The 23,079-nt window shown below is 39.2% G+C and overlaps 1 protein-coding gene across 1 annotated transcript in view; it reads right to left on the minus strand.

Annotated features, from left to right (window-relative positions):
* Window positions 1–2,877: 2,877 nt before the first annotated feature.
* The window catches only part of LOC127639067 (dedicator of cytokinesis protein 4-like), a 130,041-nt gene continuing 109,839 nt past the window's right edge, over window positions 2,878–23,079 (minus strand). Inside the window, exons 42-52 of the mRNA XM_052120906.1 lie at window positions 22,599–22,775; window positions 20,353–20,436; window positions 18,846–18,965; window positions 18,624–18,748; window positions 16,115–16,235; window positions 15,614–15,695; window positions 13,882–13,988; window positions 12,478–12,550; window positions 11,988–12,083; window positions 11,512–11,570; window positions 2,878–5,916 (exon numbers count right to left, since the gene is read on the minus strand). Coding sequence (XP_051976866.1) covers window positions 5,497–5,916; window positions 11,512–11,570; window positions 11,988–12,083; window positions 12,478–12,550; window positions 13,882–13,988; window positions 15,614–15,695; window positions 16,115–16,235; window positions 18,624–18,748; window positions 18,846–18,965; window positions 20,353–20,436; window positions 22,599–22,775 — 1,464 coding nt within the window. The 3' untranslated portion in view covers window positions 2,878–5,496. The remainder of the gene's footprint in view (window positions 5,917–11,511; window positions 11,571–11,987; window positions 12,084–12,477; window positions 12,551–13,881; window positions 13,989–15,613; window positions 15,696–16,114; window positions 16,236–18,623; window positions 18,749–18,845; window positions 18,966–20,352; window positions 20,437–22,598; window positions 22,776–23,079) is intronic.

The raw sequence follows: 23,079 nt of genomic DNA on the forward strand, positions 1-23,079 counted from the left end.
TGCAAATATCGTTTTTTTTATTATATTGAACTTTTACAAAAACAAAAATTCTCTATTTAGTTTTAAATTAATATAATCAGCATTTATTTCAACTTGTCCACTGATTTGGTTGGGTGAACTATCCCTTTAAAATGCTGTCTAGGTAGGCAGCTTAAAACATTTAGGAACATAACTTGAAACAGTACCTACATTATGATAATGCAAGGTGGTCCAGAGATAAACCATAACATTTAACTGGATTCAAGGTCCTCTAGAATGGTTTTACCTACATTCAGGATTATATATTTTCAAGCTATTTTTTATGTATCAATCATCATCATTATCAATGGAAGAACCACCATCTCAGGTGTGGAGAGCAGTCCAAACATCTAAGTACATATCAAACATTTCACAATCGAGGAAGTTATGGGATATGCGCTTGCATACATCAATGCTTTGTTTGATGTTCTATAGAAATCCCCATATGATATCGGCAAGAGTGCTCTGTGAGGGCGGGGGGATTGGGGCATGGAAGAGAAGAAACGATGAAGGCGGTTGGAAGTCAACAGGCAAATCCCAATAAGCTGCTGATAGAGGAAATGAGAGTATGAAAAGCTAAATATATTATCCATAAACTCTGTTTGAAACTTCTCTCTCTGCCGATAATCCTGTTCCCGGTGGAGTCGATGGAAACTCTGTTCTTCAGGGTTTGTCAAGGCAGAAAAACACATTGAGCTTCTAAAGCACCTTGAGACCTTGTGTATAATGCAGAGCACAACCGAGGTAAGGCGACATTAAGACCCGCATTTCTCCTTTCCAGTACCCATAAATTTACACTTCTCTGGGCGTTTAGCATCTAAATGAGAATCACTTTGGTCTGGGAAACAGTTCACAGAAATCTTATCAGCAAAGGCTTGGAATCTCTCTTATAAAAGTCCTTCAGATATGTTAAGATTTTCCTGTTCTGTTGAAGACTTCCCAATTACAGTTACAATTACACCATTATTTTTCAAGTGATTTCTGTATCGTCTCGGAAAAATCCTTGATGTCTCAGACAGGGAACAAACTTACCATGACAGCAGAGTTTTCAATCGTCCCAACACAGCATGGTGGAAATTAAGTGTGCAAATACAGGTCTTACTGAACAGACAGAGACAAACTCATGAATAATGCAACCAGCTGCTGCCTGGAGGAATAACAATAAGCTTCCAACTTTTCCAGAGTTATGATCCTTATTACAGGTCCATTGGGCTGTCATAGAATCTAATCTCTTAAATAAACACACTTACAGTATATACATATATTGTCTCTGTTTACATTTCAAGACACCTGAGGTATATACAGTGCTGTGAAAACATATTTGCAGATTTCTTCTGTTTTTGTGTCTATCTCATACAAAATTGTTTCAAAAATGTAAACAAAATCCAACATAAAACAAAGGCAATCTGAGTAAACACAAACTACAGTTATTAACGGATATTTTTTGAAGCAAAAAGGTTATCCAATACCAACTGAGCCTGTGTGAAAAAGTATTTGCCCTTAGTTACTAAATCCCCAAATCTATGAAACTGCATTCATAATGGGGTTCAGCTGGACTAAACCCAGACCAGATTATTGCCAACCCTGTTCAACCAAATCAACACCTAAATGGAACTTTTTCAGCAGCATGAATTTGGCTAAAAGGTCTCACTCTTTAGCACACTATGCCAAGGTCAAAAGAAAATGAAGGTTGAGGAAAAAGGTGATTGAAATACATCCGTCTGGGTAAGGTTACAAAGCAATTTCATAGGATGGACGTCAAATACATTAGTCATTAATCTTACAGATCATACCAAATCTTTGTTTAAACATTGACCCTTAACACTTACTTAGTTTAATTATTTAAAAATATGACTTGCATTATACATAATTAATATTGGCATTATTCATGATGTTAGTCAGTGAGGATCTGGCCCCAACAGTGAGCCTGGTTTCTCCCAAGGTTATTATTCTCCATTAACCAACATCTTATGGAGTTGTGTTCCTTGCTACAGTCGCCTTCAGCTTGATCGCAGGGGTTATAAATACAATTCCACATAAAGAACATCATATCTATGGTCGAGCATGGTGGTGGTAGTGTGATGGTGTGAGAATGCTTTGCTGCTTAAGAGCCAGGGTGACTTACAATAATTGGGGAAACATGAATTCTGGTCTTTGCCTGAAAATCATGAAGGAGAACGTCCGGTCTTCAGTCCGTGAGTTGAAGCTCAAGCACAACTGGATTAGGCAGCAAGACAATTATCCAAAGCACAGGAGTAAGTCCACCTCTTAAAAGAAGCAAAATTAACGTTTTGGAGTGGCCTAGTCAAAGTCCTGACTTGAACCTGATTGAGATGCTGTGGCTGGACCTTAAATGGGCAGTTCATGCTCTAAATCCCTCCTATGTGGCTGAACTAAAGCAGTTCTGCAAAGAAGAGTCGGCCAAAATTCCACCACAGCGTTGTGAAAGACTGATCTCCAGTTATCGGAAGTGTTTGGTTGCAGTTGTTTCAGCTAAAGGTGGCACAACCAGCTATTAAGTTTAAGGGGGCAGTTCGTTTTTCACATGGGTAATATAGGTGTAAATATATATATTTGAAAACTGTATTTTGTGTTTACTCACTCTGCCTTTGTTTTATGTTGTATCTCGTTTGAAGATCTTAAAAATGTAGTATGAAAAATACACCAAAATAGAAGAAATCAATATGGGGGCAAATACTTTTCCACAGCAATGTACATCTTGGTTGGTTTCTACGAGCATTACACATTCAGTCTGTTAACTTGCATATTATTGCACTGAATAAAAGGAAATTGGTTCTATATAGGCGTGTTAACCTTTAGAGAAAGAACAGAAGAAATCTTGCATCAAAATGTGCTGGTTTGAAACGTTTATTAGACAAAGTCATTAGAATGTAAATGTGTTAGGCGCCGTCTCGACCTCATTTTCTCTACGCTTACAAAATACATAAATATTTGACATTTATCATCTTAATTTGCTGCTCAAACATTCAAAGCTGTAAATTTGTTATAGCTACAGTTTTTTTTCTGTTAAAAACACAGTATTTACAAAAGACAAGACTTTGAATTTGGCATAATTACAACAATCTTGTTAGTTCATTTACAGTTCTGAAATTAAGTCATGATTTTTATGAATTCGCAACAAATCGGTCTCTTAAATTGCGATCATAAAAAAGGTGAAAATAAAAATACTTAATTTAATCTGAGAATCAATAAGAAACACGAAACAAACAAATTGAGTTATCAGATCACATTTTTTTTTTTATGCAAAAAATAGCTGATCTTGCATCTTTTATATATTTACCATAGACCTTATTCACATCAGCGCCATCTTTGATTTTGAACCGTAATGGCAACAAGGCTGTGAGGGATAGACTTACAATCTCTTCAATGGGCTGTACTGCCGTTTTAAGTGTTTTTGAATAGTATTGATAAAATATCTGTCCAAGGACATTCACTATACAAAAAACCCCAGACAGTGTGAGTTGTTGTGGGAAAACAGATGTGAGCTAGGACAGTGCTTCTCAAACCACCCCACCTTCTTCATTCCCGTACCCGTATAATTGAGAACCAACAGATATCCTCAAAGTCTAGATAAACGTTTTAATGCAAAGAGGAACTTGATGATAGATTTGATTATTATGACTGATAAATGCCCCCCGTTTGTAACCTAATGCCTCCCTCTCTACTAATTTGCTCTCAGCGCCCCCTGGCATCCTTTTGGGGTGTTCAAAGAAAGCCAAGGGGCGCTGAGAGCAAATTATAATGCAGACCCCTGATCTAGGAGCTTTATACCATTCGTGCCATTGAAGAGACAGTCCCTCACAGCCTCGTTGTCATTCCCATTAAAAAAAATCAAAGATGAATAAGGTCTATTATTTACTTTACAGGGCCTTAAAAAAATTCTACAATTAACTTGGCAACATTTGGACAACAAATCAAGTTCTCATGCATAATGCGCCAACATTCATGAGTGCTTTTTGCATATTTTACACTACTGTACAAATTTGAGTAGTGTAAACATGTCTGTCATCTACAAAAGCATCTATGCATGTTAAGGCATATGCGAAAATGTATAATAATCATTACAAATCTGTTACTAAAATTCTTACTAGTAAATGAAACTTAAATCAAAGGAAGAGGACTTTCCAGATGTGCCAATCCAGTTTTGTATTGGAATGCAATTCGGATTCAGTGTGAACAGGAAACGTGAGCCCTTATTATCCAAAGGCAGGTTAAATCTCTGTAATATCCATGGGCAGATAAAGTAGCTTTCATTTCAAACTCTTTTATTGGTCTGTACCTTCCAAGACAGCCAGCAGCAATTCAGTGCCATAAAGCAGTCGCGCTGCAAGTTTTTACAGTGGAGTCTATTACAGTCAATGTCTAACACTCAATTTGCATCCTAATAGAGCATCTTCGAGTTCAGGAAATCCATTTCCTTACAGCCCACCTATTCCTTTGGCACGACACTTGGCAGAACTCCTCAGAAAGTCCATCTGCATTTACAATGTGTGGGAAAAGGCGCTCCATGCGCAAACTCTAGTTAGGACTCACTCCGACCACATACAACCCCCAACCGTCAATGCTTACTGATTTAATGAGCTTGCATAGCTCTGCCCACTCCAATTGGAAAGACGGGGAGGAAGATACAACTCTTGATTAAACTTATTTTTAAAGCATTTTCACATTAGCATGGCAGAGTTTAAACTGTGAAATTATACTGATTTGTCTGATTTAGAAATGAGAATAGAGACCATGGTGAAATGATTTTTTACAAAAGCAGAAAAAACGATTCTGGGAAAATATTCAGTGCTGACATTAATATAGAGGAGTTCTAGAACCATTTGGCTATATAGAAAATACAAAGTACTTTAAGTCGTGCATGAACCATTGATTAAAAGACAGTTTTTATATCTTAAGGCAACACTTTGTCTAGTATCAACCACTAATACACATATTAGCATTGATACATATATGAAAAATCTTTTAAAATACCATGTTTTATTGTTAATTCAGGGCCTTACGATATTTGACAAGTGAACCTACAATTAATACCTAAAAAGTGCATAAAAATGCAATGATACACCTTTAATCCTCTCTCACACTCTAAATATATTTATACACATATAACAAAAATAATCCAGACATTTTCTTTTTTACATTAAACTGGGAGTTTGGAATTTGGATTTGTAAACCCAGAGAGATTAAAGAGATAGTTCATGCAAAAATGCAAAATCTGTCATCATTTACTAACTCTCAAGTTCTTCCTAACCCATATGAACACATGAGATGTACAGTAAAGCAGAATGTTAGCCCCAGTCACCATTCACTTTCATTGGACCTTTTTTCTCTCCATACAATAAAAGTGACTGGGACTGACATTCTGCCCAACACCTTTATTTAAATCTTTATTTTTGAGTGAACTACCCCTTTTAATGTAAAAGTGCAAAAGGTGGGGTTGGTGTTCGGGGTGCAACATTAGAGCTGCGAGACTTTCCTCGGAATTGGTCTGGGTCTGGGAAACTGGTCGGGTCGACGTGGTTCAGTGTCTTGCCTTCGAATCTGGTGGGGTTTCGGTGGAATGGGCGGTGCGTCGATATTTGTGTGAATCGCCAGGCATGGGGGAAGTGGCACCTGCCTGCGGGGGTTTCGCTCGTGGATGCTGTAAGGAGGCGGTGTCTTGTTCTCCCGCCGAAAGAGCTCATCTGAGCCACTGGAGGCAGAGTTTGGGAGGGCATGGTCTGCGGGCGTTGTCTCGGTACCGGAGGCCTCCGAGACACTACAGCGACTGAGAGAGGAGATGCCACTACTGTAGCTTCCCGAAAGCACCGGCGAGTTAGACACCAGCCCTGAAGAGTGGAATTCTGTGGGTGAGGGGGTAAATGGGGGCGCCGCACTCTGCAAATATAAGAAATACAGAGAGAGAGAGAGAGAGAGAGAGAGAGAGAGAGAGAGAATTAAGCTTGTACTGTAGTTGGGTATTTTATGCATAATGTTATAATTTAGTCAGGCAGATTTTTCAAACCACCGAATTATAAATAAGTAATTTAAAATTCCTATTCAGAATTTTTGATGCAAAGTCTTTTGAGAAGAGTCAAAATGTAACAGTGAAAGTAACTATCAAAGGCAACTTTCCACCTCATCAAGCTGATCTGAGCACTGGTCAAGCTTCAACATTACGCCATTTCGGTTCTATTCTTTTGAGGCAAAACGGTCTTTTTTAATTATAAACCTAATTTCCAAGCAATTAAATCTGCAACTAAGACTGCAGCTTTTTCGAGGATTTAATTTCACTGAATAAAGCGTATTTAGTCTGATTGTACTCTGGAGAGGACTTCAAACCAAAACTTTCTGCTGAAATAATTAATCTACAAAAAGCAATTAAAAACAGAATATACACACTTGAGAATGGTGCACCTAGAGATTGCTATAAAAGAAAGATACTAAATATTCCTTCTAAAAACAAAAAAACATTATAAATTGAGTTTTGAATGCTGGCGTCCCCAACAGGAAGACTTCACCAGCAAGACTTGGTCAACTTGTTTCACAAGAAAGGAGGAGGAATGGATGTCCCGCATTTCAGTTAAAAGAGCCAATCAATATTTTCCTTTAGAGTGTACAGAATATGTGCTTTAGCTGGACCAGTCTGAGATAAAAAAGAAAATTAAAGATTAGATTTATGATGATAAATTTGTTTCTTTTGATTTGAAAACTGAATGTTTTTGAAACGTTAGCTTAAAAGGAATATTCCGGGTTGAATACAAGTGAAGCTCAATCAACAGCATGTATTGTTTGTGCTGTAAAGTTGTTTAAATTGTCATCTTTGCAGTCATTTTAGAGTTTTAAGGTTTGTTGACATTACATCACCATGGCAACAAAGTTGTAATTTTTTTTATAGATATTTTTCATTTTACTCTAAATTTTTGGAATGTCCAATTCCCAATGTACACATTAAGTCTTTGTGATGGCGCAGTGATTCGCCTCAGTCCGTGTGGCAGAGGACGGATCCCAGCTGCCTCCGCGTTTGAGAGGTCTACTCGCACATCTTATCACATGGCTCGCTGGGCACACCACCGTGGAGGCACAGCGCATGTGGAGGCTTCAAGCCACCCACCATGGCAACCACACCCGACTCACCACGCGTCCCACCGAAAGCGAACCACCTTACAGCGATCACAAGGAGTTTACCCTGTGTGACTCTACCCTCCCTAGCAACCGGGCCAATTTGGTTGCTTGGAGACCCGGCTGGAGTCACTGAGCTACCCGTGTCCCCCTGAAAAAGTGAGTATTTTAACGTTCAAAAATTGGCCCCCCCATTAACTTTCATTGTAAGCGCCTCACTGGAACGCACATTTATACATTTTTTAAGAAAAGGAAGGGCAAGTCCAAAAAAAAATTTGCGGTAAATAAATCAACATATTGACACAAATGCTGTCGACGGACTTGAACTTGTATTGAACCCGGAATATTCCTTTAATCAGTGGTTTTGGAGATTTCCATCTTTCTGCAGAAAGTAGATGGGAGCTGTACTCCTACATAAAAAATAGCTGCTCAGGGATGTTGCCAAAATGGCCACTGAGTAAAATGACTTGATATAAGGGTCACTGACAAAAAAGAAAAGGTTGTCCGAGGTGATAATAATTCTAAATCTTTTTTCTAGTCTAATCTGGTCTAAAACAAGTGTCAAGTCTTTTGTGTTCATGTGAAATGATTTTTTAATAAACATGGTATACCTCACCACCTCTATGCAGATTATACTCAAATCTGTCTCCCCCTGCAGCCTGGAGTGAATAGTTCTTTTAATTTATTGCTATGTTTAGAAGAGGTTAAATGTTGGCTGGGTAAAACTCTTCTCCAGTTAAATGAGAAGAAATCAGAGATCATTATCTTTGGGTCTAATGTATATGGTGCGGATATTACCAATGGCTCAGGGCCATGGGCCGCTAATCTGCAAAGCCAAGGGAAAATCTGTGTGTTGTATTGATTAAGCACTAACATTTGACAAACAGATTAAGGCTGTTTTATTTCATATGAGCCAATGCCAAAATGAAATAAATTTGAACATTTGGTGATCTGGAGAAAGTGTACATGCTTTTATCTCTTCCCGCCACGACTACTTCAATGCCCTTTACTGGGAGACTAGACTGTCGTCTATGTCACGGTTGCAGCTAGTCCAAAATGCCGCTGCTAGGCTGCTCACAAACACAAATTCAGTTGCTGGTCTGAGGTTGTGGAATGGTCTTCCTCTTGAGATTAGATTCTCCACTTCTATTTCAATTATTAAATCGCTTTTAAAATCTTTGTTTTCATTGGCTTTTAATACTTGATGGACTCTGGGTGTTGTATTTATGCTTGTTTTCATTTCCTAGTGTTTGGCTATTGTGTGATGTGTTTATAGTTGTTTTCTTTTCTACATATATATATCTTTTATATAAAAGGACTAAACATTATTGTATAAAGTCTGAGTAGCTGTTGATTGAATCCAAGGTAATAAATAAAAAGAGGTAAATAAATTTAACTCAGAAATTGACTAAATTGTCATCATAGTAGAGTTATGTTCAAGTAATTGTTTTATGTGAAATGCATCTAATGTATTTTTAAATAATTTAATAGATCTGGAAAAAAAAAAGACGAATGCTGGTCTTGTCAGCAGGGTTCACAATCTGTTACTGCAATTTATGTATGACTTGTCTGTCATTTTGAGAGTGAACACTACAGTATATATATATATATATACAGTGAGGAAAATAAGTATTTGAACACCCTGCTATTTTGCAAGTTCTCCCACTTGGAAATCATGGAGGGGTCTGAAATTGTCATCGTAGGTGCACGTCCACTGTGAGAGACATAATCTAAAAAAAAATATCCAGAAATCACAATGTATGATTTTTTAACTATTTATTTGTATGATACAGCTGCAAATAAGTATTTGAACACCTGTCTATCAGCTAGAATTCTGACCCTCAAAGACCTGTTAGTCTACCTTTAAAATGTCCACCTCCACTCCATTTATTATCCTAAATTAGATGCACCTGTTTGAGGTCGTTAGCTGCATAAAGACACCTGTCCACCCCATACAATCAGTAAGAATCCAACTACTAACATGGCCAAGACCAAAGAGCTGTCCAAAGACACTAGAGACAAAATTGTACACCTCCACAAGGCTGGAAAGGGCTACGGGAAATTGCCAAGCAGCTTGGTGAAAAAAGGTCCACTGTTGGAGCAATCATTAGAAAATGGAAGAAGCTAAACATGACTGTCAATCTCCCTCGGACTGGGGCTCCGTGCAAGATCTCACCTCGTGGGGTCTCAATGATCCTAAGAAAGGTGAGAAATCAGCCCAGAACTACACGGGAGGAGCTGGTCAATGACCTGAAAAGAGCTGGGACCACCGTTTCCAAGGTTACTGTTGGTAATACACTAAGACGTCATGGTTTGAAATCATGCATGGCACGGAAGGTCATGTGGTCAGATGAGACCAAAATAGAACTTTTTGGTCATAATTCCACTAACCGTGTTTGGAGGAAGAAGAATGATGAGTACCATCCCAAGAACACCATCCCTACTGTGAAGCATGGGGGTGGTAGCATCATGCTTTGTGGGTGTTTTTCTGCACATGGGACAGGGTGACTGCACTGTATTAAGGAGAGGATGACCGGGGCCATGTATTGCGAGATTTTGGGGAACAACCTCCTTCCCTCAGTTAGAGCATTGAAGATGGGTCGAGGCTGGGTCTTCCAGCATGACAATGACCAAGCACACAGCCAGGATAACCAAGGAGTGGCTCTGTAAGAAGCATATCAAGGTTCTGGCGTGGCCTAGCCAGTCTCCAGACCTAAACCCAATAGAGAATCTTTGGAGGGAGCTCAAACTCCGTGTTTCTCAGCAACAGCCCCGAAACCTGACTGATCTAGAGAAGATCTGTGTGGAGGAGTGGGCCAAAATCCCTCCTGCAGTGTGTGCAAACCTGGTGAAAAACTACAGGAAACGTTTGACCTCTGTAATTGCAAACAAAGGCTACTGTACCAAATATTAACATTGATTTTCTTCAGGTGTTCAAATACTTATTTGCAGCTGTATAATACAAATAAATAGTTAAAAAATCATACATTGTGATTTCTGGATTTTTTTTTTTAGATTATGTCTCTCACAGTGGACATGCACCTACGATGACAATTTCAGACCCCTCCATGATTTCGAAGTGGGAGAACTTGCAAAATAGCAGGGTGTTCAAATACTTATTTTCCTCACTGTATATATATATATATATATATATATATATATATATATATATTGTGTGGAATGTCAAATAGCTCGAGGTAGTCAAGAAGGTCTCACTGTCCCTTTCCAATCCACTGACCCCACTAGATGTGGAGAGTTTTCCTTTCTTTTCACAAGGGGTTGAGTGCTTGGCCAAAGTTTTAAAGGGTCATTAGCAGGTCGATGTGCTTTGCAGAATACCAGGGTACAAATCAATATGCAGAGTGAGACGAGAACTCAAGGAAATGGCGAGGTATGTAATTATCGGCAATAGAAACAGCATGAAAAGAGGAGGTGAAGAGAACGGGTTTCTGAGAATCCATCAGAGCGGCACTCAGCTTTAAAGGCTGTTGTGTGCAGCACTGAATGAAAAAAATACGCTTTTGTTTAAAACCTGAAGGAATTCACTTGAATGCAGATAAGGTATAAAGAAAGGGTTGATAATTGCAGCTCTGACCTTTTTCAAGGTTTGGTGAGCCTTTTTGGCTACTGTGCCCTGTTGGGCTGTTGAGTCCCATTTTACACGCAAACTGGACTTTAAAATCTCAAGCAAAACTTGAGTGGTGACACTGCTTTTATACGACAGTGGAACAAGCTGTATATAATATAATAATAACAACAATAATAATAATAATAATAATAATAATAATAATAATGGAACTAGTGGCATTTCATTCCTAAACAAATCTATAAAAAAAAACTACGCATCAGTTGAGTCAATGATTGAACTACACACATAACTTAACTTACTTTTCGCCACCTACTGGAGTAAATTTGCAAAATCCCCACAACTATTTAGGAGAGCCACGAACATAGAGAAGATGAGTGATACAAATAGTGAAGTGGCCCAGCACTCTTGGAACACCGCTCGTCCAATCGGTTTCGAGGTCCGGAACTAACTGTTGTATAATGTCTAATACATATAATCTTGCAGTAATATGTGTCTAACACCGTTGAGATACAACGGTTTTAGATGGGTTAGTGGATTCTGAAGGGGTCTGCTCTGGATCGCTGTCATGCACAAGTGCCAGCCGAATTGGAAACCTCTTGTGCGGTCTGGCGCGAGCACAAACACAGCATCATTTCCACTAATCGTGAGCCCAGATGGATTGACTAGAGACTAACCCAGTTTAGATGCCCTGGATTGAGCCCCTAGACAGTAAACATCCACAACAGCAAATACATCAAAGGTCAATTCACAAAAACACCCTACACAGCAAGAAAAGTTCATACCTTTTGAGGGGAGCGTGATGCCATCACAGGGGACTGCGATCTTGTCTTGGCTGGAGACCCTATTAAGGGACACATAAAAGACAATCTTCCCTTGATACAGGAGCTTGAGACCACATGATAAAGACAGCAGCAACGATGCAGTTTTACTCTTCAGTTTGAAGGTATTAATTAAGTTATAGACATATCATGCAGATTAAAGTCAGAAATGCTTTGAGAAAGCTCATCAAGTAGGATTAAATCAACAGCATTTGGGGAGAATCCCGCTGTAAGATTATATTTTCCTCAGTACACAAGTAGCCGAGAATATCTTAGATTCCCACTGATGTATGCGACTGGCGGCCATCATGATATTGAGAGACGTAGGAGTTAAGACGAGTGAGAAATCCAGACATAGGAGAAGAAGACTTGAGAGTTAAAAGGCTTTGAAAACATCTATGCGAGTCTAAGAAATCAGCCGCAGCGGATTACGCTTTTACCTGTGTACGGTGGCCTAGGAGGGACAGGGGGGCACTTTCCGTTTAAATCAGATAGCGGCGTGACTAGACTCCAGGTACAAACTGCAGGCTTGACCACTTTTACACACAAAACATGCATTTCAGGAACATCCAGTCAACTCAAGTTCATAATATAATGTCCAAGAGGGCACATTTGATTGTAAGATCAAAAAGAAAACAGAAAAGATAACATCTGCATAAATTCTACCCGTCTATTATCGTAATAATCACGAGACTAATTGCAAACCACCTTGGTGGCTCGCAGTCACAGCTGTCAAAACACACGGCACACACATAGTTGATGTCACACACAGCACACAGGAGTGGCGGCCTGTCAGCTAGCATCAGATATGGTGAGCTGACCACGAGACCCCCGTCTCTTTCAGATCACCCTCTTCACGACAGGGTGACAGATTCAGAGCGAGTGAGTCCTGAAGGCTCGTACGATCGCATGCATAGATAAACCGCTCACCTTTATCGAGGGTGGAGATGTTGGGATCACTGCGTGGTAAGAATGCGTCGCCCGCTGTGTGATGAACCGGCCTCTGTGAAAGAGTGTTACGTCAGATAAACGTGGACATGGTTTGTGGCTATGTCTGATAATACTATACAACATTTAAAATTCAAAATATGCTTTGTGTTGACAATTATACAACTGAGTAGCAGTCCATGTATATTCACCAGAGAGACTGGTCAATAAAATATTTACTGTAGTAACTATGATTGATGCCAAAATACCATCATTACTCCAGTTAAATTTCCTACAATAAAAATTGTGAGATTATTACCTTGGTAATAGCTATGACTGTCATAACAAATTAATTTAAACAAAATGACAAAAAGGTTGGGTGATTCTGATGAAGCCTGCCAAGAAAATGTCCTGGTCTTATGCTACTACAAAATTAAGAGTATGCACTAATAAATTATTAGAGCTGTTGAAATGAATGTGCGCACACACACACAAAACAGCATTTCAGTGACAATGATCATGTGATGGAGAAAGTACATCTGAGTCTGAGCTCAAAGCATCAACATTTCCCCGGCATCACGTTCCAGACAATGGACAGTGCCAGCGCTAAAAGCAAAATGTGACATTTTCTGCAAGCGCTTTTCATGTGGAGTTAAAAGCAGAAATAGTGGATAACCACTATTAATAAGATGAGGATTTAAAGCCCATTACAATGAAAATGCAAACTATGGAGACTTGATATTTCAAAACCTCCTTAGGCTTTAGGGAACGCTTAATGTTAATTGAATTGGAGCTATTTTAGTGCTATTTACATTTAGTGCTTTATTTCTTTATACTGTGGAAGGCTTTGTTTGGAAAATGTTAACAAAAACATTTGTACATGTTGTTTCTTTTTCTTTTCTAAGGAACTAAATGCAATTTCACAGAAAAATAAGCATATATAGTAAAATTTCTGCACTTTTAAAATTTTTGATTATTCGCGATTAACTATGAAAAATCATGTTATTAATCACGATTAGTTATTTGAATCGACTGACAACACTATAAATTACATTTTGCATATGGAAAATTAAACCTATTTTGGGGGGCATTTGTTTTTATGATGGTTGCGCATATTTGTGGGGGTATTTCATTTATTGTAAAGTATTTATACATCATAGTAATACTCAGTTCTGCCTTTCATTTCAACTGATCATTGTACAACTGTGAGAATAACCGATTATGAAAGCTTCTTAATTTTTGGGTCAGTTATTTAAACAAAATATAAAATATGGTAAAAGCAAATCATACACAAGTCTTCCAAGACACACATTAGTTGAAGATTTTCAAAACACACATACATCACATATATAGCATATTACATGTCTATAACACATTCCTGTAGCTCAACTAGTATTGTCTGCGTACCTGTGTGGGATCCAGGGGGTTTGGATATATGGCACTGCAGGGTCTCTCTCGGGGTGAGAGGCCGTTCTCTCGGGAATGTTTGTGTTTATCTGACAGCTGCGGTGAACCTGTGAGGGGTGAGGAGTTGTAGACATGGCGTGCTATTAGTAACACATGTTCGCACACACATAGACAGACACAAAAGGACATAGATCTTGCTCTCATTTCTTTGCTATCCAGCCAGCACATGAAATAAAGGCGTCCTCCTTGTCTCTCCCACCTGCTAGGGTGAGAATTGTGCGGCTGGGGTGACAGACAGCAATTTTGCAAAAAGAGATAGATTCCCAGATGCAGCCCAGACCTGTTTGAAATGCTGACTTCCATCCACAATTTGTCCTCCAGCACAGGACAGAGGGCCACGTCTCTTGAGGCCCCTTGTGATAGTCATCAGTAGACTAGAGTTCTGCAAGTAGCATTTTACGCTGTCTGTAATTCTCCATAAGTGTTCACTGTCTGCTGGTGGTTTATGGGGGTCTCAATGGAGGCAGGGAGGGCTGCCAATGGGAGACTATAAGATTACATAAATGTCTCCATACATATTTCTGCTTTTATGATCTTTGTCCACAGGTAAACAGATGCTGAATGGAGAGAGATAAAAGGCCAGGGAAGAGTGGACTGCTGTATATCAGGACAATGCAATTCTATAACCCGTAGAATGGTAAAGGGGCCATATTTCACACTTTCATAGCACTTTCTTTCCCCTCAAGTTCACTTATAATGTTAGTTGAGGTTTCTTGCACCAAAAACAGTCATAATTTAGTTTTATGTGCCCATTGTACACCCTCCATCTTAACCTTATGATTAAACAGACAAGTTTTGCTAATCCACTTTTAATACTTCTATGGTATCTACAGGTTTAAGATAATTAAATGTAAGACATTTTAAGACTTTTTAACGGCGTATTAAAAGAGTTTAAGGCAATTTACGTAACAAAACAAAACAGACATGTTTTTAATTAAATAGCAAGGTCAATAGATTAAGTTTAAAAAAAAAAACAATCCTCATATTTGTAGCCTTTTGATGACCATTAATAAACTCAGATGTCTCAAATGGGTGATTGTTTTTCCCTCAAGACCCTAATTTTGGCCAAATGGCAATGGTTGCAATTAAAACAAATAAATACACACACATACATATATATATATTTTATTTTAAATGTCTGTGGAAACCCTCACTTCTAAATGTAAATGACGTCACATCTGTTATGTTTGGCTAACTTCTGAGCATGTGACATTTAACAATTCTGGTTACGATTCAGATTCCCCTTAAAGTTTTGAGTTCTGCAAGTCTATTAATTATTCATACTTTTGATTGAGCCCAATAACAAAAAATCTTTTTGACCTATGCATTAAAAAAAACTGGCTTGTAAGAGTAATTTTTTTAATTAATCAGGCTACACTATATATTTTATTGAACTTATTTTGATTAAGAACTGTTTATTAATTATCAACCCTGACGCTAATTACGTTATCATGATTGTGACGTTACACCCAGGGCTATTTAAGAACAAGCCGTTTTTGCAGCACAGTTTCAGTAAATGGTCTGGGTGGACTTGGGAGGGAGTTTTGCATTCCACACAGTACATCACCCTCTTATATTTCAAAATAACCAGAACAATCTTTTTTCCATGATATGACCCTCTGAAATAGCTGCTCTAAGCGCTGATCTCAGATAAGGGATGGATTCTTCTCACCTCTGGCACTGGATGGAGCTGAGCTTGTCACGTTTGGAGAGGCAGAGTGATTGGAACTGAGACTTGAGGTAGATGGACTTGGCTGAAAAGAAAATGAAAACCAAAAAGAAATCAAATGTGTGAAACATCGTTAACGTTATTGTTCTCTGTGCTTTGGCAATGGTGGTTTATAAGGGTTGGGTTATTCGATAATCATTTGGTCAGGGATAAAAGGAAAGTTAAATAATGTGGTTTATCCAGTCTGTAATTTACACATACAAATCCCATTCTTACAGTGAGAAAAAAGACACAGAGACACTAAGATTAAGTGGAGATGAGAAAAAGAGACAGATGAAAACAGAGAAAGGGAGCAATTAAGAGAAATAGAAGCAGAGAAGAAGAAAAGAAGGAGATTAGGAAAAGATAAGAGGGAGAATGTTAAGTCACGTTTACTAGCAGTAAAGGTGACAGGCTGAATTGATGCTCAGTGTGTGTGTGTTTTGAGTGGCCCAGCAGGCTCACCTGAATGTTAAAGACTTCGTCGGAGCTCTCTGATTGGCCAGTGATGTTGCTTACTTCATTGGAGGCCTGTGATGACAGCGATGACGAAGAGTAGCGGTTGACTGCTGGATAGCTTAGGGGACTGATAACACACACACACATTTAGAATAATTAGGTTGTCATATAAGAAAGGGAACCTTATAAGACACTGAACCTAAACTTTCTTCCCAGGAAGTAAGGGGCCTTCACACTGAATGCCTTTTGCAAATTTGCCTGCACTGTTTATTTACTTGCTTTAATTGACATAACTAAGCCACACAAATAGCGCTGCTACTTGAATAATGCTTGAAATTGATTATAACAGAGACTTTTTGCATGACACCAAGATGACAAGTTGCAGCAAACGAGCTGTGCAGAGACCAGCCACTCATATGATGCATTGTGAACGACGCAATCGAAATGCTCTCCCTACAAACTCAAATGACTATATATTGATATATATACAGTGAGGAAAATAAGTATTTGAACACCCTGCTATTTTGCAAGTTCTCCCACTTAGAAATCATGGAGGGGTCTGAAATTGTCATCGTAGGTGCATGTCCACTGTGAGAGACATAATCTAAAAAAAAATATCCAGAAATCACAATGTATGATTTTTTTACTATTTATTTGTATGATACAGCTGCAAATAAGTATTTGAACACCTGTCTATCAGCTAGAATTCTGACCCTCAAAGACCTGTTAGTCTACCTTTAAAATGTCCACCTCCACTCCATTTATTATCCTTATTTATTATAATTAGATGCACCTGTTTGAGGTCGTTAGATGCAAAAAGACACCTGTCCACCCCATACAATCAGTAAGAATCCAACTACTAACATGGCCAAGACCAAAGAGCTGTCCCAACACACTAGAGACAAAATTGTACACCTCCACAAAGCTGGAAAGGGCTACGGGGAAATTGCCAAGCAGCTTGGTGAAAAAAGGTCCACTGTTGGAGCAATCATTAGAAAATGGAAGAAGCTAAACATGACTGTCAATCTCCCTCGGACTGGGGCTCCATGCAAGATCTCACCTCGTGGGGTTTCAATGATCCTAAGAAAGGTGAGAAATCAGCCCAGAACTACACGGGAGGAGCTGGTCAATGACCTGAAAAGAGCTGGGACCACCGTTTCCAAGGTTACTGTTGGTAATACACTAAGACGTCATGGTTTGAAATCATTCATGGCACGGAAGGTTCCCCTGCTTAAACCAGCACATGTCAAGGCCCGTCTTAAGTTTGCCAATGACCATTTGGATGATCCAGAGGAGTCATGGGAGAAAGTCATGTGGTCAGATGAGACCAAAATAGAACTTTTTGGTCATAATTCCACTAACCGTGTTTGGAGGAAGAAGAATGATGAGTACCATCCCAAGAACACCATCCCTACTGTGAAGCATGGGGGTGGTAGCATCATGCTTTGGGTGTGTTTTTCTGCACATGGGACAGGGCTGACTGCACTGTATTAAGGAGAGGATGACCGGGGCCATGTATTGCGAGATTTTGGGGAACAACCTCCTTCCCTCAGTTAGAGCATTGAAGATGGGTCGAGGCTGGGTCTTCCAACATGACAATGACCCGAAGCACACAGCCAGGATAACCAAGGAGTGGCTCTGTAAGAAGCATATCAAGGTTCTGGCGTGGCCTAGCCAGTCTCCAGACCTAAACCCAATAGAGAATCTTTGGAGGGAGCTCAAACTCTGTGTTTCTCAGCGACAGCCCAGAAACCTGACTGATCTAGAGAAGATCTGTGTGGAGGAGTGGGCCAAAATCCCTCCTGCAGTGTGTGCAAACCTGGTGAAAAACTACAGGAAACGTTTGACCTCTGTAATTGCAAACAAAGGCTACTGTACCAAATATTAACATTGATTTTCTTCAGGTGTTCAAATACTTATTTGCAGCTGTATCATACAAATAAATAGTTAAAAAATCATACATTGTGATTTCTGGATATTTTTTTTAGATTATGTCTCTCACAGTGGACATGCACCTACGATGACAATTTCAGACCCCTCCATGTTTTCTAAGTGGGAGAACTTGCAAAATAGCAGGGTGTTCAAATACTTATTTTCCTCACTGTATATATATATTTATTGATAGATAGATAGATAGATAGATAGATAGATAGATAGATAGATAGATAGATAGATAGATAGATAGATAGATAGATAGATAGATAGATAGATAGATAGAGTCTGTCACAATGCCTTCAGAAACAGCCTTGCATCAGGCATGAGTTGAAGATGCCTCAAAATGTTGCCTAGGTAGGCAGCGCACTAAGTTTTGGAACAGAGCTAGAGTTTGTTGCAAACATAGCTTTGAAGTAGGAAAATGCTTACACCTTTGGCTAAAAATAGTTTGGTGACATATTAAACGCATGCACTTATGTATTCTGAGCTATTGGATACTTTTGTCTTTGTTGTGACTGTTCCTGTTTACCTCCACCTGATTGGCTGAGATCAGACCGAAAGGCCTGAAAGTGTCTCTCACCTGTGTCGCGCCACCACACGCGCACCTCCCTCTGGACTCATGATGTTGGGCGCTGAGTTCCTGCCAGTACGAGGACTTCCGTTGGTGAAGTGGATCGGGCTGGCCCGCACAGAAGTCGGAAACTCCTTCAGAACACGAAAAAGAGAAACAGATGAGCGCATAAAGAGTGGCTTAGGAAGACACTGTTTAGTTCTAAGCGACCCTAGCAGTCTGGATATTTACCTGTATGCCAAGGCTTGATTTCATTAGGTGAAACTGATCCACCAGTTTCTTATGCAGGGGCCTCATGTCCTGAGGTACAAATTTCTCATGCACAGCCAAACCAAACTCCAATATGTGAGCCTAAAGGAGCAACGTTAAACAATATTAACAGCTTGATTTACAGAATAAACAACAAGCATTTAACTTGCTTAAGTGAAGGAAAAGAATATTCAGTAGGCAGGCCTTCATTTCATCTGTGGCGATTTGATTGGATCGCAAAAAGCAGGCTATGGTTTTATTGGCTAATTCGATTTTTCACTGCCCACATGGCATTGGTGACATCAGCAGAACAGAAAATATCAAAAACAGACCAGAGATATCAAAAACAAACTGTTCGGACAAATTGTGTACAATAAGCCTTTGTAAAGAAAGTAAGCAGGGTTGATTTTGATTTTGTGTTGTTTTTTGCTTCATAACTGAACGATCAGCAAAATATTTTCTCCCTTCAGTCTTTAAAAGTTCACTTTCATGCTTGTAACTGGCTTATATCCTTGGTTACTGTCTAGACAACAGCATCACATGTTTGGCTCTGGAGAGGTCCTGGTTACTAAGCAGCAAGGGTATGAAGGGAAGAAGTGAGAACTACAGAAGTCAAGCTTCTTTACATCATTACGACTCAATTCCAAACGTTAGTAGAGAATCAGTCGTAAATTATACAGCATCATGAAACATTTTAGAAATAAAGGAATGTTTATTAAAGGGATGGTTCATCCAAAAATTTAAATGCAGTCATCATTTACTCGCCCTCATGATACATTTGATTTTTTTCTTATTTGCAACACAAAAGGAGACATTAGGCAGAATGACCGCCTTCTTTCGCCTTTCACTTGCATTTTATGGAGAAAAACCCCCCCCAAAGAAATTGAATAGTGACTGGGGATAATAATCTGGTAAACATCTCCTTTTGTGTTCCACAGAAGAAAGTAATACGGGTTTGAAACAACAAAGTAAGGGTAGGACTGGGCAATATGGCCAAAAATATTACCGCAATCTTTTTTCATATAATTCAATATCAATAATGTTGTTGTGCTCAGTCAATAGCTGTATTGCATTGTCAGTGCTGTCTTGTTCAATCCACAATGATATCATATTAGCTGGATAGCTAGCTGCTAGCTAGTGGCTTCCTAGCCTCATAACTGGTTTCCATGACAGCCGGGCTATGTAGCCGCTAGCCAGCTAATACTTACTAAACAGCTGAGACTTACTGTGATTCAGATAGCTAGTTGTGTGTATAACTATATAATGGCGGTACTATTGTTTTTAGCGACATAAACTTGATTCAATCGTCTAAATGTAGAACATAGGCTAAACACCACAAATTACAAAAAACTTATTTTTGCAATAAATATTGATATAGTTTTATCGCCAGCCCTAAATGAGGGTGAGTAAATGATGACAGTATTTATATTTTTTGCTGAACTATCCCTTTAAACTTGGGAAAGATTCCATTTGGTTTCTTGAGACAGACCTGTTCAAACATGAGCTCTCTGAGACGGCCGATCTTGTCACCGTCTTCTGGGTGATTCATGATGTAGTCCTTCACAAAGAACGCCTGCCAGAAATGCAAGAAAAACACAATCTTATACTCTTTAAATACAATACATTGTGTGTCTCCATTCTCCACACATTTAAAAGCATAGTGCAACTTACAATTACCTTGGAGTTTATGTAGCAGACACCGTCAGGAAACATTTCACAGATGAATCAATATATAATAATCTTGATTAAAGAGATAGTTTACTCAAAAAATGTCTCGCCACCAAACTCCAATTAGTTTCTTCCTTGCGTGGAACATACAAGCAGAAATACTTGCTACTCTTTTCCATTTAATGAAAATAAATAGGGACTCATGTTAGGTACAATGACTTAAATGTTGGTCTGATCCTCAAAAAAGCCTTCGTGTGGCTTCAGAAGACTTGGAATATAGCCCACAAGTCACTTTTATGATGCTTTTTTTACGGAAGTGAGTAGCTAGTACATTCTTCAACATTTCCCCCTTTTGTGTTCCACAGAAGTGAGAAAGTTATATGGGTTTGAAACAACATTAGACAGTATTCTTGGCAGAGCTATCCCTTTAAATCCTTGTTTATCTATTAAACGTGAATGCAGCACTTCAACCAAACATGTCCTTCTCATTTATATGATCCATAAGGTACAAAAATGGAAGATCTTTTTTGATCTTCTTAGGAAAAAGTGGAGCAAGAGAGAGAACAGACTGTGTTTCTGCCTCCAATCTCTTTCAAGGAAGATAGGCTGGTATCTCCAAAGAGACAGTGGGAGAGCCAAGACTCTCAGACTTCAAAGATTTTCCCATGCAGATTTATTCACTGGCCCATATCTGACATTTGGCCTTAACACCCGCCAAATGCTGCAGGCAGATGCCAAAATTAATTGCAGCTGCTTGCTATGCCTGCAGAACATGAAGTTCCAACACAATGCATTTGAAAACAATTGCAGGCGTACCTGCTGACTCGGTCACAATGAACACATCTGCTATTTGAGAAACATTTTTGTGATTGCTTAAGGTACGCAATAAAAACACCACGGCCTTACTAACACTAATTTCTCTCTGAACTTCGTGAGAAGACGTAGCTGTCATGGAAGTTAAAAAATCGTTAGGGTGAGCCAATTAAAATGAAGAGGCTTGCAAATGAGAGAGATATATGAGAAATTTCCTTTAGGGCTGAAAGTAAATGAAATGTTAACAGCAACAGCTGAAACATTCAATACACAACTAATTGGCAATGCTGTCATGTCCACAAGTCCAAATACATTATCCGTAGATCATCCTAGACTCGCGCCTGAGGAATTTTAACGGAGGGCCTTATTTGAACGAATTACAAGAGGAGAATTTTTAAGGACGAATTCATTCCAAGATGCAAATTCTGTCATTATTTATTCACCCTTATGAATGTCATACAGGGTTTGGAACAAAAAGAGGTTGAGCACATGTCAGAATTTTCATTTGAGAGTGAACTATCCCTTTAAGAAACACAAATGGACATTCTGGAACACACAAAAACACATATGTTGTATTGGGTTCCTGTTGATACCTTCTTCCTGAGAATATCAAGGTAAATACTGCAGTGACACTAAAGCTAGGTTGCTATGCAACAAGGGTTCACACAATCTGGAAAGGACTGCTGTATTCACACAAGGAGAATATGACTTATTTGAGATGCTACAGATTTTCCCAGAGCTTACAAGTGGGGATGTACCTTCCTTTAATTCTGTTTCTTTGGTTTATCTGCAGACAAGGGAATGAGTACATACAGTATGTATGTTATGGTCAGCTATTCACTTACAGAATCGGTGTTGAGGGGGGTGGGAAAACCTTCACATTAAAATCGTGTGTGCCTACGAACCAAATCATGCAGCAAAACATGAAGTGAACTGGTTTCAATGAGGACAGGGGTGTATTTAGTATATAGACACATCTCTGGATTGGCATTATACTATGTCAAGGCTGGGGTATACTTTGTTCCGCGTTCCATTACATATCTCGCTTGGTCGAGCGGTCTAGCCTATTGAAGTATACTCTTTTGACGGCGAGCGCCTATGGACCTTTTGATGCACACTACGACTGCTTTCTGACACTCTCAAAGGCAGACACAGACACAGACGACACATATATGACTGTCCATGAAAAATTGGGCTGCTTAAATTGAAGCAAATATTCTTTACATTGAAAAAAAAAAACATTTATGGATTAACCTCCTGATAGCGAGCGAGACCTCCGTTGACGGCGGCGTCGATGACTCCATTAAGACACATAGTCAGCGGGTTGATGTTCTGCATCTGTCGCGTTTGACACTGCGTGATCAAGGTCCGTAACTGCAGGTTCTTGTTTTCGATCACCTCGATGGCGTTCTCCAATGGACTCACCTCCACCTAGGGTACAATCAGTGTTGTTTACCAACAAACCAAAAAACATTGGCGCAAAAACTTCCCTCTTTGAGTAATGTCATTTGTAGACGGGAGATGGGAGTTTGGCCAGAAATGTACTCTATGCAAGAACATGAGTGCAAGCGTTTAAAGCTACATAAACTCAATTTCATCTGCTGTTGTTTTCTGAAATGTTTCAGAACACAACTAGTAACATAACGCAAGTATGCGTTGCATTTTCAGCACGACCACAAGGGGCGCTACAGCAGGTCTTTCTACTTTCATGGAAAAGTTTGAAGAGAATCTAGCG

This window comes from Xyrauchen texanus, chromosome 47, assembly GCF_025860055.1.
Source record: "Xyrauchen texanus isolate HMW12.3.18 chromosome 47, RBS_HiC_50CHRs, whole genome shotgun sequence".
Taxonomy (NCBI): domain Eukaryota; kingdom Metazoa; phylum Chordata; class Actinopteri; order Cypriniformes; family Catostomidae; genus Xyrauchen; species Xyrauchen texanus.